Below are 15,332 nucleotides of genomic sequence, written 5' to 3' on the forward strand. Positions count from 1 at the left end.
GCTTGTCATGATGAACGCATGATGAAGTTGGATCTTTGTAATGATTGTCACCAAGGTGTGGGCTTCCCTTGCAACTTGGTGTTGTTATTAATAAAGTTAGTCGTTTAGTTGGGCAACCTTTTATTTCCGCTTTCCTCTTTATCTGAGAAGCTGTGTTTGGCTGTGTTGAGAGTCAGTGAAGATGCTCATATGTTCCTTGTTATGAAGACTTCTATATATCTTTTCTTATGTTGAAAGACTGCAGAGTTAGATCTGATGTGTGTATGCTTTGTATAGATGTCTGACAATAGGCGCAGAGGTGGAAGGTGTGCTCAATAGGAGCAGGCACCTCAGGAGGAGGCACCCTAGCAGCAGTTGCCACTGCCACACCCAATGACCATTGAACAGATGTTTCTAATGCAGACCCATGCAGTCCAAGCGATTGGCCAGACTCTAGCAGCAATGCAGCAGGTGCAACAACAACAACCCCCACCACAAACTCAGATGCAAGTGCAGATGCCACAAATGCCTAGGAACTGTCACGGAACCTCCCAAGGTATTAGGCCCACCTATAGATTCCCTTGTCCTAAGGACCTCGGACAACCATATAGATGCACATAATCACTTGACAAGTTCGGTCTTCTGTATCAACATCATACCGCCCAAGAGCGCTTCACCCATCACGCAGACATTACATCACATCGGAGGATAGAATAAGCAGAAGCGGATTACAATAACTTAATTTACATTCATAAAATATAAAGAGAGGGTATTATTACAGTACCGGGTGTTATGAGTGCATAAAATATTATTACATACTAGGGAGGCAAAACACCCTCCCGCACAAAAGTTTAGTGTTTTCAAACTGGGAGGCAAACATCCTCCCGCACACACGATCATTGATTTGGCTCTTCCTTTGGTACCACCTTCGAGCAGAAACAACAAAACTTCGTTGTTTCATCACCTACAACAACCTGGGTTCGAAAACCCTAAGTACATAGTGTACTTTCGCAAGTCTTACCCGACAAAGGAAAAGACTCTCAAGGATATGCTGGCTTATGGGATTCAAGGTAAAGCTTGTCAAGATTCAAAGACTCTGTTTGCAGAAATGCTTATTATCAGTGGATCCTTAAAAGTCCAGTTTTATTATCAGGTTAAGTAAAGTTACTTCTATCTAAATTTCTTTCTATCCTAGTTCAAGCACTTTGCCTATACTAGCCATCATTTATCATCCCTTTAGTTCACTAGATTGCTACCACTACAGGAATTCTACTGATTCTTGTCGGCCAGGGTAATTCCCATCGGCCAGAGCGAAAGCCGACGGGAATAGACTAATTACCGTCGGTCACCAAATAGCCGATGGGCATTATATTTATTCCCGTCGGCCACGTCCCAAGCCCACCGGGATTAACTAATCCCCGTCGGCCCTGTGTTCTGGCCGACGGAAATCAGTTAATTCTCGTCGGCCCCGTATTCTAGCCGACGGGGATTAATCTTTTTAGAGCCAGGCCGCGGATGCGCGGGCTCATTCTTCTCCGTTCACTCAAACGGTCAAAGCTCCGCCCCGAGCGCCGCTGCCCCTGCCCAACCGTCACCCTGCCCGAGCGCCACCTCTGCCCGACCGCCGCCGTGCCCGAGCGCCGCCCTGCCCGAGGCCGCCGCCGAGGTCGCCCCGCCCGAGCCGCCTCCCTGCCCGAGCGGTGCCCTGGCCGAGCGCCGCTGCAGCCGCCACCGCCGGAGTGTCGCCCTGCCCCTGCCCCCAAGCGTCGCCCTGCCCCCGAGGCCGCCCCGCCCGAGCGCCGCCGCCACCCTCGGCCCGCCCCGGAGCGCCGCCGCCCCCGCCCGAGTGCTACCCCAAGCTCCCGAGCTCCTCGTACCCTGAGCGTCGCCGTCCCCAGCCCGCCGTCGTCCACCGTCCGCTCGTGCCCCGACGCGCCGGTCAGCCACTGAGGTATAATCCTATCTATATGTAAATAAATATGTGATTATTTTCGTCGGTTTTTTGTGGCCGACGGGAGTTAACTTTCATGTGATTAGAGTTAGTTTAAAATTGTTAATTTATAGTGTTCTTAGTTTTCATATGACTTTATGCATTATTGAATGTAAATGCGAGTGCGATTGTTGAATGTAAATGCGAGTGCGATTGTTAAATTTGTGTATACATGCTTATTTTCATCGGTTTTTTATGGCCGACGGGAGTTAACTTTCATGTGATTAGAGTTAGTTTAATATCACATGTGATTAGAGTGTGATTAGAGTTAGTTTAATATCACATGTGTGGCTTGATGTTAGGTAAGTATTAATTCTATTATTATAATAGATTTAACTTATGCTATTGAATTGTTGAATTTGATGTTATTTAATAATTAGATTTAACTTATAATATTAGGTTGTACGAAGGTTTCGATATTGATAAATTTAATGTTATTTATGTATATATATAGTTATTTATGTATATATATAGTTTTACTACTTACCTATAGATGTATGTGTGACGTGTAGAAACGTGATTGTCTCACACGCACTCTTTACTCTACACACATCCGCAATAATGGGTGATAGACGTGATTGGATGTATGAAGGTTTCAAGAAGGGTGGGTGTCACACAAGTGAATGGTTTGCCAAGACGCAGATATTTCTAGACCATGCAGCTGCTTTGTCACAAATAGATAATATTAGGTGTCCATGCAATAAATGTAGAAATATGACGAGCCACACCAAGAGGCAGGTCACACTACACCTGTGCTCACATGGTTTCGTGCCAGGCTATAAGGTTTGGTATCTCCACGGTGAAGATGTTGAACGAGCAACAAAAGTAGAAGTTGATGATGGTGAATATGATGTTGATAGGATGGACCAGATGCTTGAGGTTCTGCAGCCTGAACTGGCACCAGATCATCATGATTCACCTACACTGGAGGTTCAGAAGTTCTTCGACCTACTCAAAGCGTCAGAAGAGCCTCTTCACGAGAATTGGGAGGACCTGTCCTTTGACGGCAAGGGACACCACACTCAGGTTAACCTTACGTTGGGTTGTCTTTGCCGCCTTCACTACCCTGGTATAGTGAAGGTGTCAAACGGTGATACCGAGGATGAGGTGCTCGTCAGTACCTAGGACGAGTACAAGTTTAAAAAGGAACGAAACCACACCGACAGGCAGGGACTTGTGCGTAATGACTTTTGGGTATGAATTCTTTATTATTTTTGTTATGTTTCTTAATATTGTAAATCTATGACTTATACCATTGTATTTGTATTCTTTATGTTGTAGCTTCGATATCGGTTGCCTGACGGAGAGGATTACATGGGGCACGCTGAATGTGTCTTCCAAAACAATGCAAAGAAGCTGGTGAAGGATGCCATATACTATGCGAGAATTCAGGCTACAAACATGTATTTTCAAAAGCATCCGGAAGCAGCAGGCCCCTTGAATAAAAAGGAAGGGTCCTCAAAGATATATTTGACTGAGGATCAATATCGTGAGGTTAGTATTCAATTTGTTTTACCCTTTTTATTGATTGTTGTGATTGATATAATATGTAACATTGTGTGTGCAGGTGATGGTTCCATGGATGGCGCCCGTGCCTGATGCGTACTATGCTTGGTGTCGATATTGGGCTTCCGAAGGCTTCTAGAAAGCGTCAGCGCATCACAGACAATGTCGAGGAACCAATCCTAACCACAAGTTTGGCGGTGACGACATGATACGAAAAGCTAAAAGAATGGTAAGTTTGATCTATCTATGTCGATCAGCAAATAATACGATTGCTTATGAATGTTTTTTGTTTATACATGAAGCTACGAGTGGCCAAAAGCCTAGTGACATTGAGGTCTACCAGGAGGGCCACAAAGGACCAGACCCGAACAACCCTAACCAGCTCTGCAGCCAGACAGCCACAGATCGGCTAGTGAGTTTTGGCCAAAAAGTACAAACGTTCAAAGTATAGAATATCCTGCATTTGTAAGGTTGTGAATGATGTATAGGCGGCATATGGGGAGGAGATGGTTCGTCGCCATGGCCCTGACTTCGACTGGCGCCATGAACCGGTGGATCCCTCGGTGGTGTACGCAAGTGGTGGTGGCAAAGCGCATGGACGGTAAGCTCTAACTTATGAAATTATATGGTTGACACTAAATTGATTATGCAGTAATCACATTTCTTGAATCACTTATAGATACGCACTCTTCGACGGATTCATTGACTCATCGTCGGTGAGATCTCAGAGGACGGGTTCGTCTTCCCGTAGCTCATGCTCTCGTCGACCGAACGAGCAGGAGTTGGAGATTATGAGGATGCGTGAGGAGATGAGACAACAACGAGAATTTATGGAGGCATGCAATGCACATAACCAAGCGATGTATCAAATGAGTATACATAATCCGAACTCTAAATTATTATATTTCAATACAACATCTTCAATATTAACACATATGTTTAACAGTTAATGCAGCAACAGGGCATGGCAACAAATTTTCCACCGCCACCACAATGGAGCCAGTTTGCAAACACACCAGCTCCGCCACCACAGTTCGACACCCCTCCGACACATATACCTGCACCTGGAGATAGGGTACGTTTGATAACTGTCGATTAATTTATACACTTGTATACTTTTTGATATTTGCATTTAACGTGTTGATATTTGCTAACTTGCATAGGTTACGCCCGAAGCGGGTGGTAGTGGTTCTGATCCCGTAGCAGGGACTAGATTTGTTGACTCGCTCTTCGCATTCCCTCCTCCTGGTGGTGGTGGTGGCAGCGGTCAAAGCTCTAACCACCCAAGTGGTGGTTATCTCTAAACACTTGAACTCGTGCTCGTTATGTATTTTAACTCGTATACGTTATGTTTGTGTAAACACTCTCGTATCTGAAATGTTTGAGATGTGTGAATTATATCAATGCGTTTGTGATGTGTGATGTCAATGCGTTTGTGATTTATATGTTCATGTGATATGTTTTGTCATATGTTTGTGATATATATGTTTTGTGTATGTTATGTGTGCAATTGTGGAGAAATATCTAATTTGGTGTTGCTGTTGCAGAATTATAGGTTAACTCCCGTCGACCCAGTTAATTCCCGTCGGTTTGACCATAGCCGACGAGAATTAACTATTAACTCCCGTCGGCCCAGTTAACTCCTGTCGGCTGACCTGGCCGACGGGAGTTAATAGTTAATTCCCGTCGGCTGACCTGGCCGACGGGGATTAATTAATAACTCCCATCGGTTGTGGTGGCCGACGAGAATTAGCCGTAATTCTCGTCGGCTCGTTATTGGCCGACGGGGATAACATTATCCCTGACAAGGGACGCCTGGCGGCTGACAACCGACAGGAATAAGCCCTAAACCGACGGGAATTACTTATTCCCGTCAGTTTAATGCTTATTCCCATCGGTTCCTGGCCGACGGGAATTAACTGTTTTCCTGTAGTGTACGTGTAAGTCAGTCACCAAGTCTTCATGTCCGAGAAGTAACGGCGATCCGAATTGATTAATACTCAGCTGAGGATCTCCAACCACACGACATATGTAGCACTTAACCCTTGCATATGTCAACTCGCCACCGGGTTTCTCAAGACCAGACCGGCTTCATGCCAACCGAGAGCACAGATACACCACCGTCCAGCTTCTTTCCACGGAGGGTACACGCTACTCTCGCCATCTCTCCACTCCCATTGTGTGTTGGCCTTTCTAGTATTGGTCCGACCGAGGCAAAGCTTACCCATGACGAGGCATGGGGCTAGTTAAAAGGTCCTTGATCATCAAGCCTACATCAGTATGGTCCTTAATCGACTGAGATGGAGACACTACACCTGGACTTCCTTCTCGTGCAAGTCACCCATTCGGTCTCGTCTTTATCATTTAACCCAAAGTTTGGCACCTGACAGAGGTACATCTTTTTCAGATGTTGAACCCATCATGGCCATGATGGATCCACCATCAAGTCTTTTCTTTGAAAACTTCCCATCCCATATGAAGCATCATCTTTGTTTAAAACAAAACATTTTGTTTTCTAAGGCAAGACTAAGCATCAGAAAACTTTTGTATAAAACAGGTATCAAGGAATGGTAAACAGTTCCAAGGAAGGAAATGCAACAATTGTTTAGCACTCAACTCCTATCACCTAATGCATCATTTCAAGTGATAAAGAGTTTAAAACAACAAGGAAAAGGGTAAATGCACTAGGGCTTGCCTTGTGTTGTAGGAGGCTCAGGATATGTTCCACAGATATCAAAGTAGAAGTTGTTCTCGACAGGTGGAATTTCAGCTTGCGATGCAACTTCTTCTTCAACTACTACTTCTTCTTCGTTTTATATACATAACAATACATATACATGAATGCTTATGTGATGCTATGAATATGTAGTTACAATAGAACACACTAAGTTGTATCTTGAATATAACTTTCCTTCATGGTACACCTGAGTCACTAGGGTTTCCTAGCTTAGCGCTCTATTAGGGTTAGGCATTTAAATCGTAGAAAGCTAGTTTCTTGGGTTTGGGATCAAATAATACCCAAAACATGCCAAACTTTACCCAAGGGTTATAATCATCATATTACACTCACCCAAAAAGTTTTACTATTTTTGGAGCTACCAATTTAATTCTAAAAGACTAGGTTTAGGCATCTTTAAATGCTAAAAATCTTGAAACTACTTTTATTAAATACTAGAGGAATTTAGGAGTCTAGTAAAATTGGTCCCATGATTTTATCATTTTTCTAGAATTTCCTATAAATTTCCTAAGCCTGGTAGAAAAAGAAAAACGAAAAGATTGAACAGTGATGGGCTCAAATCAGCCCAAGTCAGCCCACGAACGGGGAAACACGCGCGCCCGCGCTGGCGATCTTGCACAAAGGACCCTAGCTGCTCGAATAACTGGTAAATAATCCCTAGCCACTATTCATTGTCTCTCTGACATTCACCCTTAAGCCCCCACACTTCTCTCTCTTCGCAACGCTAGGTCCCCGATGGCGAACGATGGTGAGGGCGCCCTCCGGCGAACTTGTACTGGCCGGATTGCACAACGGTCGGTACCCTAAGTTGGTTTACGCCAAATTCAGACTTTGGCGATCTACTGGGACACACTAATTCAACCCGAACACCACTCAAGGGCTCGGTTCACGCATACTCGCAGCGTTGGAGACATTCTTAACGTGTTCCTAATGTTCTAACACAGTATAGCCTAATCGGCCAGGCCGACAAGCATCACAAGCATGCGGGAGTACTGAAACACGGACAACGCGGACGAGAGCGGACCTGGAAATGGCTGACCACGGCGTGAGGTCACACGACGACGCGAAAAACCAATTTGGGGGTAATCGCGAATTGAGGAGCTACGATGGACGATCAGAGGCGAGGGATGGTGCACTGGGCACGTAACAACCTAGCGGAGCTAGCTAGACGCTCAATTTATAGAGATCAACAACAGTGGCATCCAATTTGGGGAAGACACGCTGGCGGTCGGTGGGAGGAATAAGTTACTGGCGCGAGTTACCATGGCGGTCATCGGCTAATGAGCTACGGTGGTCACTGGTTACTCTCCACGACACGCGACGACGTGGTAAAACATCATAAGGTGTGGCGCGACCGAGTGAACGGCAGCAGCCACAGCAACGGCCGCACAACCACGTCGCCGGCAAGTGGGTACAGCGACAGGGCGGTTACGGTACCCCAAACTCATCCACACCGAAGATCTTTTCACTGCCGATCGTAATCCGCACATCATAGGGCACGAATCGTGGCGGCCGGCACGAATCCAGTCATGGAGGCCACCGACGGTGAGGTGCATTGAACCTGTGATATTGTTCAGTACTGTACCATGGGAGCTCCATTCAGGGCACCAGACAGAGCAACTTGCAGGGCCTTGATCTCAAATTTTTTATGTGGCAACTTATTAATCCATCTGTAATAAAGTTATTAATCTATAATCCAGCTTTGATTTTGCTATAGCAACCATACTCAAATAGTCACTGGATCCACTACAAGAAATTTGTCCTTTTATGACAAAATACTTAATGACAAGGTCAGTTATCGTCATATAATGTCACATAATATGATGGAATTTTTTGAGTCGTCATAATTTCATGAGGCCATGAAGATTTTATGACGACAGTGTTTTTGTTGTCACATAAGGGTACAAAGATTCGTCATATATTTTCAGGCACCAGAAGCCGGTAGACGGTTTTACTTTTATGACGCTTAGATGTGCCTTTATGTGATGATTTGGCGGCGTCACTTTATGTTTTTTTCCAAAAAAGGACCGTACCCCTTTCTGTTGACCACATTCACTTTCCCATCTCCTGCCAAAGATGACCAAAATTCCCCTCCTACCTTATCCTCTCGACTGCTCACCACCGCAGACAAGTCCAGTCCTCTCCCTCCCCTCAACCTAGCGCTGCCACTCGTTAGGCTGCTGTCGCACGCGGACCCGCTGCTGCAGGAGCACGGTGTCACGGCGCTGCTCAACCTCTCCATCTGCGACGAGAACAAGGCGACCATTGTCGAGGCAGGCGCGATACGGCCGCTGGTGCACGCGCTCAAGTCCGCGGTGTCGCCCGCCGCGCGGGAGAACGCCGCGTGCGTGCTGCTCCGACTGTCCCAGCTCGATGGCGCCTCCACGGCCGCCATCGGCCGCGCTGGCGCCATCCCGCTGTTGGTCTCCCTGGTCGAGACCGGGGGCGCGCGGGGGAAGAAGGACGCCGCCACAGCGCTGTACGCGCTCTGCAGCGGCGCACGCGAGAACCGGCAGCGCGCTGTGGAGACCGGCGCCGTGCGGCCCCTGCTGGACCTCATGGCCGACCCGGAGTCCGGCATGGTGGACAAAGCCGCGTACGTCCTCCACTCCCTGGTGAGCTCCAGCGAGGGCCGCGCCGCCGCCATCGAGGAAGGCGGCATCCCCGTCCTGGTCGAGATGGTGGAGGTCGGCACCTCGTGCCAGAAGGAGATCGCCACCCTCTCCCTCCTGCAGATCTACGAGGACAACATCGTCTACCGCACCATGGTCGCCCACGAGGGCGCCATCCCACCCCTCATCGCCCTCTCCCAGTCCTCCTCCGCCCGCCCCAAGCTCAAAACCAAAGTACACACCACGTCGCAGTGCCCGCATTCGACAAAAAAACGTCCAATCAATTCGCGCATCTCAGCTTAACCCAATACGAGTCGCCAACTAATGCGTTTCCATTTCCGAATTCCGATTGCGCAGGCGGAGTCGCTGATCGAGATGCTGCGGCAGCCGCGGAGTCCGAGCCTACGCACGCGGCCAGCGGCAGTCGTTGCCACTCGCGCCCACCAGGTACCACGATCCCCAATACCGTCTACGACCCCATCAGGTACCACGATCCCCTCTTTCGCTCTGAATTTGCTATCCACTGCGAACTCTAATGCATACAATGGGGTCTGCTGAGATTTGCAACACCGCAAGAAGCACCTGTGTTGCAGGTGTTTACTTTTGCAGTACTGTAGATTTGAACAAAGCTTTTACCATACTTCAACAATTGACTGTGGCTTCAGATTTTCAATTCTTTAATTCCAAAGGTGCGGTGATCTAAGTTAATGGTGCTGTGTTAAACATGCGAACATCGGACAGTAAGTACCTGATGAAAGTGTGAGCCTCAAGTGATTGTAGGCATTATAAAAGTTCTGCTTCGACTCTTCTAGTTGTATTTTATTGTTCTAGTATATATCTTCTGCTATGACATTTTTTTGTCTGTTTTGTAGGAGGGATTCACTTCCACTGGAAGAAATAAAAGATGTTTACCTTCTTGACTTTGTGGGACCTCCTGGTTTTGTTGAAGATATAGCCCCTAAAGTCGAAAGGTATGTAAGCATTTGCAGTCCTGCAACCAGTTTCCATATTCAGAACCGAGTTGGAATTGCTTTGTGTGAGCAAACTTAGTGAAGTCACCTCCATTCTCGATTTCTATCTCACTAGAGGGAGGTAAAATCACATATGTAAATCAAAGGCCCCGTTCAAAGTTAGCCTTCAGACTCGAAATGTGAGCTGGGGCTGCCAATATAGCTTAGGGGTAGAACACATTTTTGTGCCGGCCCACTGACTGCATCTGTGGTTTCAAATCTTTTTTCCTTGACAAATAATGCACATCCCCTCTCCATGTTGTCATTTTGTTTAATGCATACGAGAGTATGCGAGATGTCATCGTTTTACATGTAGCTCAGCAGTGGTTACCTTGCCATATTCTGTTGCATAAATTCATTAATCAAAACCTAAGAGATTTCTGTTAAACTCTTTGTACACTATGCATAATATTTTTCAACCCTCTGTTCAATTAAACAGTATTGACACTTAAATATCTATCCTTTTCAGAATAACAATCCTGGACCATCATAAGACCGCTTTTTAAAGTTTGTGTGTGAATGCCACACTTGGGCAAAATGTGACCAAGGTGATAAACATGTAGCGTAGTGGTGCGACAATTGCATTTGACTTTTTTAGAAACAAGCTCTTAACAGAAGTTAGCACCTTACGGGGTAATGAAAGTGGTAAAGATGTAGGCGAGGTCAAATATGTACCTGACAATAAGGCTGAAACAGTACACAAGCTTTTTAAGTTTATTGAAGACGGGGACTTATGGAGATGGAAAATTCCAAATAGCAAGGCCTTCATCAGTGGACTTAAAGATTTGGACATTGAATTCAATGTCAATGCAAATAATAAATTGTTTGATCAGGTAACACCTGCCTGATGTTAGTCCTTTGGTACAACAGTGACTACTTGCAAAAAGGAAGTGTGTTCCTCCTTACATCACCTGCTGTTGTTTTGTACCTGAATTACTGATTAGTTGAAGTTATTATGTTAACATCTCAAGCTTACTAACCTGTAGCTTTCCACACTAGTAGGATGATTCTCTCTTGTTCCTGATTCAGGTTCAGCATTGTTCAATTTTGGGTTATATACAGGGCTTGGATTGAATGAAGAGGTTCGACCCAACATGGATACGAAGACAAAGTTCAGTGATGTCAAGGGAGTTGACGAAGCTAAAGCTGAACTTGAGGAAATTGTTCACAACATATCTGTGGTTAGAACTTTGTTAGAACTACGTGCAATCTGTTTGAATGCTTCAAACCTTTGTGGTGGAACCTTTGTATGTTTGAACCTTTGTTGTGAAAGAACTAGTGTGCTGGAATTGTGTATGACTTGTGATGAGAATGTTGTGTATGATGGCTTTTCTGTGTATTATGATTTTGTGAGCTATCATGAGAGCTCAGTGTGTCGTCACTGTATGGTCACTGTATGTGGGTGCCATAAGTGACGATCCCAACTTTAGGTGATGCGTTGACTGGAAAAAATGTGACAGATAACACCGTCATATATAGCAACAATATGTGACAGACGAACGCAGCCGTCACAAAAGGTGATGACATTATGTGACGGTACTCTGAACAGTCGTCACAAGGTACATAATGTGACGGTCGTTATATGACGACCCTTATGACGCAGCATTTTCGTCATAAGATGCTTTTTATGACCAATTTTGTACTAAACATGACACTTTACTTTTGTCATACAAAACCATTTTTTGTAGTGATCCTACTCGAATTCGATCTCAATGTTCATCTAATTTCATTGTCAGTCAAAATTCAGTTCCTCGGTTGACTGACAGCCAGACTTCAAGTCCATTTATCCCCAATTTTTGTATAGCATCAATGCTTAGTCACTTAAGCAAAGTTGTACTCCTATCATAGATCTCCAAGACAGATGTATTGACTTAGAGCAAAATCTTCATGAACCAAGAGATACAAAGCTCCAAAGGTGACCTAATTCCACTAAAATTCAGAGTTAGCCACATGGTGTTCATGGGACTTTTTGCAAATAAGTCCAAATTTCTCCACATTATTTGAAAATCCTCCAATGTAAAAGTTACTTAGTTTTTAATGTTCTACCACTTTGATATTTGCATTTTGGTCCAAAAGTGTATATAATTTGAATTCACCCCCTAGGGTACAAATTATGGTTTTCTAGGGTTTCTTTTAGGGTTTTGAGCACTCTAGGGTTTTTGTGCCACTCAAATCCATCACTCTTGATCTCTTAAGAATATTTCCAATGACATTTGAGGTATTACTCATCTTGTCTTCACTTTCACCCATAGGCCCTAATCCCAGGGTTAAGTACCCTACCCTAAGGTTAAGAATACTTCAAACCACCATATCACACATGTTTTGAAATTTTACCTAGTGGATGCATTCTAGGTGTGACAAACAAAATGAAATGTCAATGCATATGATGTCATGCTCAAGTTTTAGCGCCAGTAACACCAGGGGTGTTACATCCTTCCCCCCATAAAAGAATCTCGTCCCGAGATTTAAGGTCCTAGGGTAAGTAGTGGAAAAGGAAACACGTCACATCTTTATTTCCTTATTTATCTTACAGGGCAAGGGGTGGTGTGGGGTTTATTCCAATTTTACAATTAGATGTACACATCTTACAAGTTACATGAAGCTAAAAACTAAGGAAAATTATTCTCCAAGAAATCTTGAGCCTCCGAGGTAGCTTCATTTTCAGTATGTTGGTTCCATTGTACCTTATAGAATTTAAGAGTCCTTTTTCAGGTGATTCTATCCTTCTGATCCAAAACTCGAATAGGATGTTCTGAGTAAGTCAAGTCTGGTTCTAAAGTGACATCCACCACATCGATGATTTGATCAGGAATCCGAAGGCACTTCTTTATTTGGGATACATGGAGCACGTTATGTATCGTCGATAACGATTCTAGCAGTTGAAGTCTGCACGCCACTGATCCGTATCGTTCAAGGATGGGAAATGGACCAATATATCGGGGTGCCAACTTTCCTTTTACCCCGAATCAATTAACACCCTTCATTGGTGATACTTTTAGGTATACATGATCCTCGACTTGAAAGACCTAAGGTTGGCGTCGTTTACCAGCATAGCTTTTCTGCCGAGCTTGAGCTTCTTTCTTGTGGTGTCTTACCCGTTGAACTTTTTCCTCTGTTTCTTTGACCAAGTCAGGCCTAACAAACCACCTTTCTTTGGGTTCTGACCAATTTAAGGGTGTCCGACATCGTCGTCCGTACAGTGCTTCAAACGGTGACATCTTAATGCTTTCTTGATAGCTATTATTATAAGAGAATTCTGCCAATGGCAGACAGTCATCCCATTTTTGTGGGAACTCCAGGACACATGCCCGTAGCATATCTTCAAGTATCTGATTTACTCTCTTAGTTTGTCCACTTGTTTGAGGATGATAAGCCGAACTGTGGAGTAATTTAGTACCCAAGGATTTGTGCAGTTCTTCCCAAAACTTGGATACAAATTGCAGTCCCCGGTCTGACACTATAGTTTTCGGAACTCCATGTAAACTGAGAATACGAGCCACATATATCTGAGCATAAGTAATGATCAGATAATATGTTTTGACGGTAGGAAATGAGCTATCTTCGTAAGCCGGTCAACTATGACCCAGATAAAATCAAAACCTTTAGTTGTCCTGGGTAATCCCACAATGAAGTCCATGCTAATATCTTCCCACTTCCAAGTTGGAATTGGCGAAGATTGCAGTGGTCCAGCAGCCTTCATATGTATGGCCTTGACCTGTCTGCGGGTGTCACATCTTGCCACATAGCGTGCGATTTCAATTTTCATTTTTGTCCACCAATAATGTTGCTTTAAGTCTTGATACATCTTAGTACTTATAGGGTGAATGGAATATCAACTAAGATGAGCTTCATCCAAGATCTGTTGGCGGACGTCAACATCTTTTTGCACTACTACGCGATCCTTAAACCAGATTACTCCCTGATCATCTTTCCTGAAGCAATTTGCCTTGTCGGCTTCCATTTTCCCATGAATGTACTTCATACCCTTATCCGTTCTTTGAGCGTCAATAATTCTTTACAGAAGAACTGACTCGAGCTTCACATTTGTCAAAATTCCTTGTTGTACTATCCCCAGATTCAACTTCTCTATTTCTTGGCATCAAGTAGTGTCAGGTGCTCTTACCGTAAGGCAATGGCAAAAAGTCTTGTGACTCAAAGCATCTGCTACTACATTAGCTTTTCCTGGGTGATAATCGATTTCCAAGTCATAGTCTTTAATCAGCTCAAGCCATCTTCTCTGCCTCATGTTTAGTTCTGACTGGGTAAAGATATATTTCAGACTTTTGTGATCCGTATATAAATGGCAAGTATTTCCTAGCAGATAATGACGCCAAATCTTGAAGGCATGAAGGACTGCAGCTAGTTCCAAGTCATGAGTTGGGTAGTGTTCTTCATGTCGGCGTAGTTGTCATGAAGCGTAAGCTATGACTCAGCCCTCTTGCATTAGGACACATCCGATCCCACTACCTGATGCGTCACAATACACATCAAGAGGCTTCTCAATATCCGGTTGAGCCAACACCGGGGCAGTGGTTAACAATACCTTCAGCTGCTCAAAGGCTTCATTGCATTTTGAAGACCAATCAAACTTTGTATCATTCTTTAATAAACTCATAATGGGTTTAACAATCTTGGAGAAATTCGGAATGAATATGCGGTAATATCCAGCCAGTCCAAGGAAACTCCAAACTTGATGTACTGTAGTGGGCGATTTCCATTCTAGAATATCCTTGACTTTGTTGGGATCGACCGCAATCCCTTTAGCAGACAATACATGTCCAAGAAACTGGATTTCCTCCAACTAGAACACGCATTTGCTGAACTTGGCATACAGTTGATGTTCCTTTAAGCGCGTCAACACGATCCACAAGTGCTTTGCATGCTCCTCTTCATTTTTGGAATAGATCAAAATGTCGTCAATGAAGACCACCATAAATTTATCCAACTCGGCATGAATACCGATTCATTAAGTATGTGAAGTGGGCTGGAGCATTTGTTAATCTGAAAGACATGACCAGATATTCAAATAACCCATACCGCGTAGTGAATGCGGTCTTGGGTATATCCTCGGGTCGAATACAGATTTGATGATAGCCCGATTTGAGATCAATCTTGTAGAATACCCAGGCTCATGTAAGTTGATCCAACAGAATATCGATCCGAGAAAGAGGATACTTATTCTTGATGGTAACCTCATTGATGGGTCTATAGTCCACGCACATTCGTAGTGTCTGATCCTTCTTCTTGACTAAAATTGCTGGACATCCCCATAGTGATGAACTTGGTCTAATGAACCCTTTTTGCAACAAATCTTGTAGTTGAGCCTTGAGTTTTGCCAGTTCATTAGGCGGCATACGGTACGACCTTCTAGAAATGGGAGTCGTACTGGGCTTCAATTCAATTACAAATTCCACATCCCTTTTAGGAGGCAATCTGGGCAAGTCTTCGGGAAAGACATCCAGAAATTCACATACCACTGGAATTTCCCGAATTTCTTG

The 15,332-nt window shown here is 44.5% G+C and overlaps 1 protein-coding gene and 1 long non-coding RNA gene across 2 annotated transcripts; both read left to right on the top strand.

Annotated features, from left to right (window-relative positions):
• Window positions 1-7,492: 7,492 nt before the first annotated feature.
• On the top strand, window positions 7,493-9,250 carry LOC103648724 (U-box domain-containing protein 4; the record flags this gene model as incomplete). The annotated part of the gene is made up of 4 exons (XM_008673141.1): window positions 7,493-7,623; window positions 7,708-7,757; window positions 8,289-9,058; window positions 9,182-9,250. Coding segments are annotated over exons 1-4 (1,020 nt in total), but the record flags the coding sequence as incomplete, so codon positions are not given.
• A 27-nt stretch (window positions 9,251-9,277) lies between these two features.
• LOC103646574 (uncharacterized) lies at window positions 9,278-10,605 on the top strand. Its single transcript, XR_562279.4, has 3 exons — window positions 9,278-9,308; window positions 9,697-9,795; window positions 10,304-10,605. It is a non-coding gene; the product is annotated as an uncharacterized lncRNA (long non-coding RNA).
• Window positions 10,606-15,332: the final 4,727 nt, after the last annotated feature.

The sequence above is a fragment of the Zea mays genome, chromosome 2 (assembly GCF_902167145.1).
Source record: "Zea mays cultivar B73 chromosome 2, Zm-B73-REFERENCE-NAM-5.0, whole genome shotgun sequence".
Classification (NCBI taxonomy): Eukaryota; Viridiplantae; Streptophyta; class Magnoliopsida; order Poales; family Poaceae; genus Zea; species Zea mays.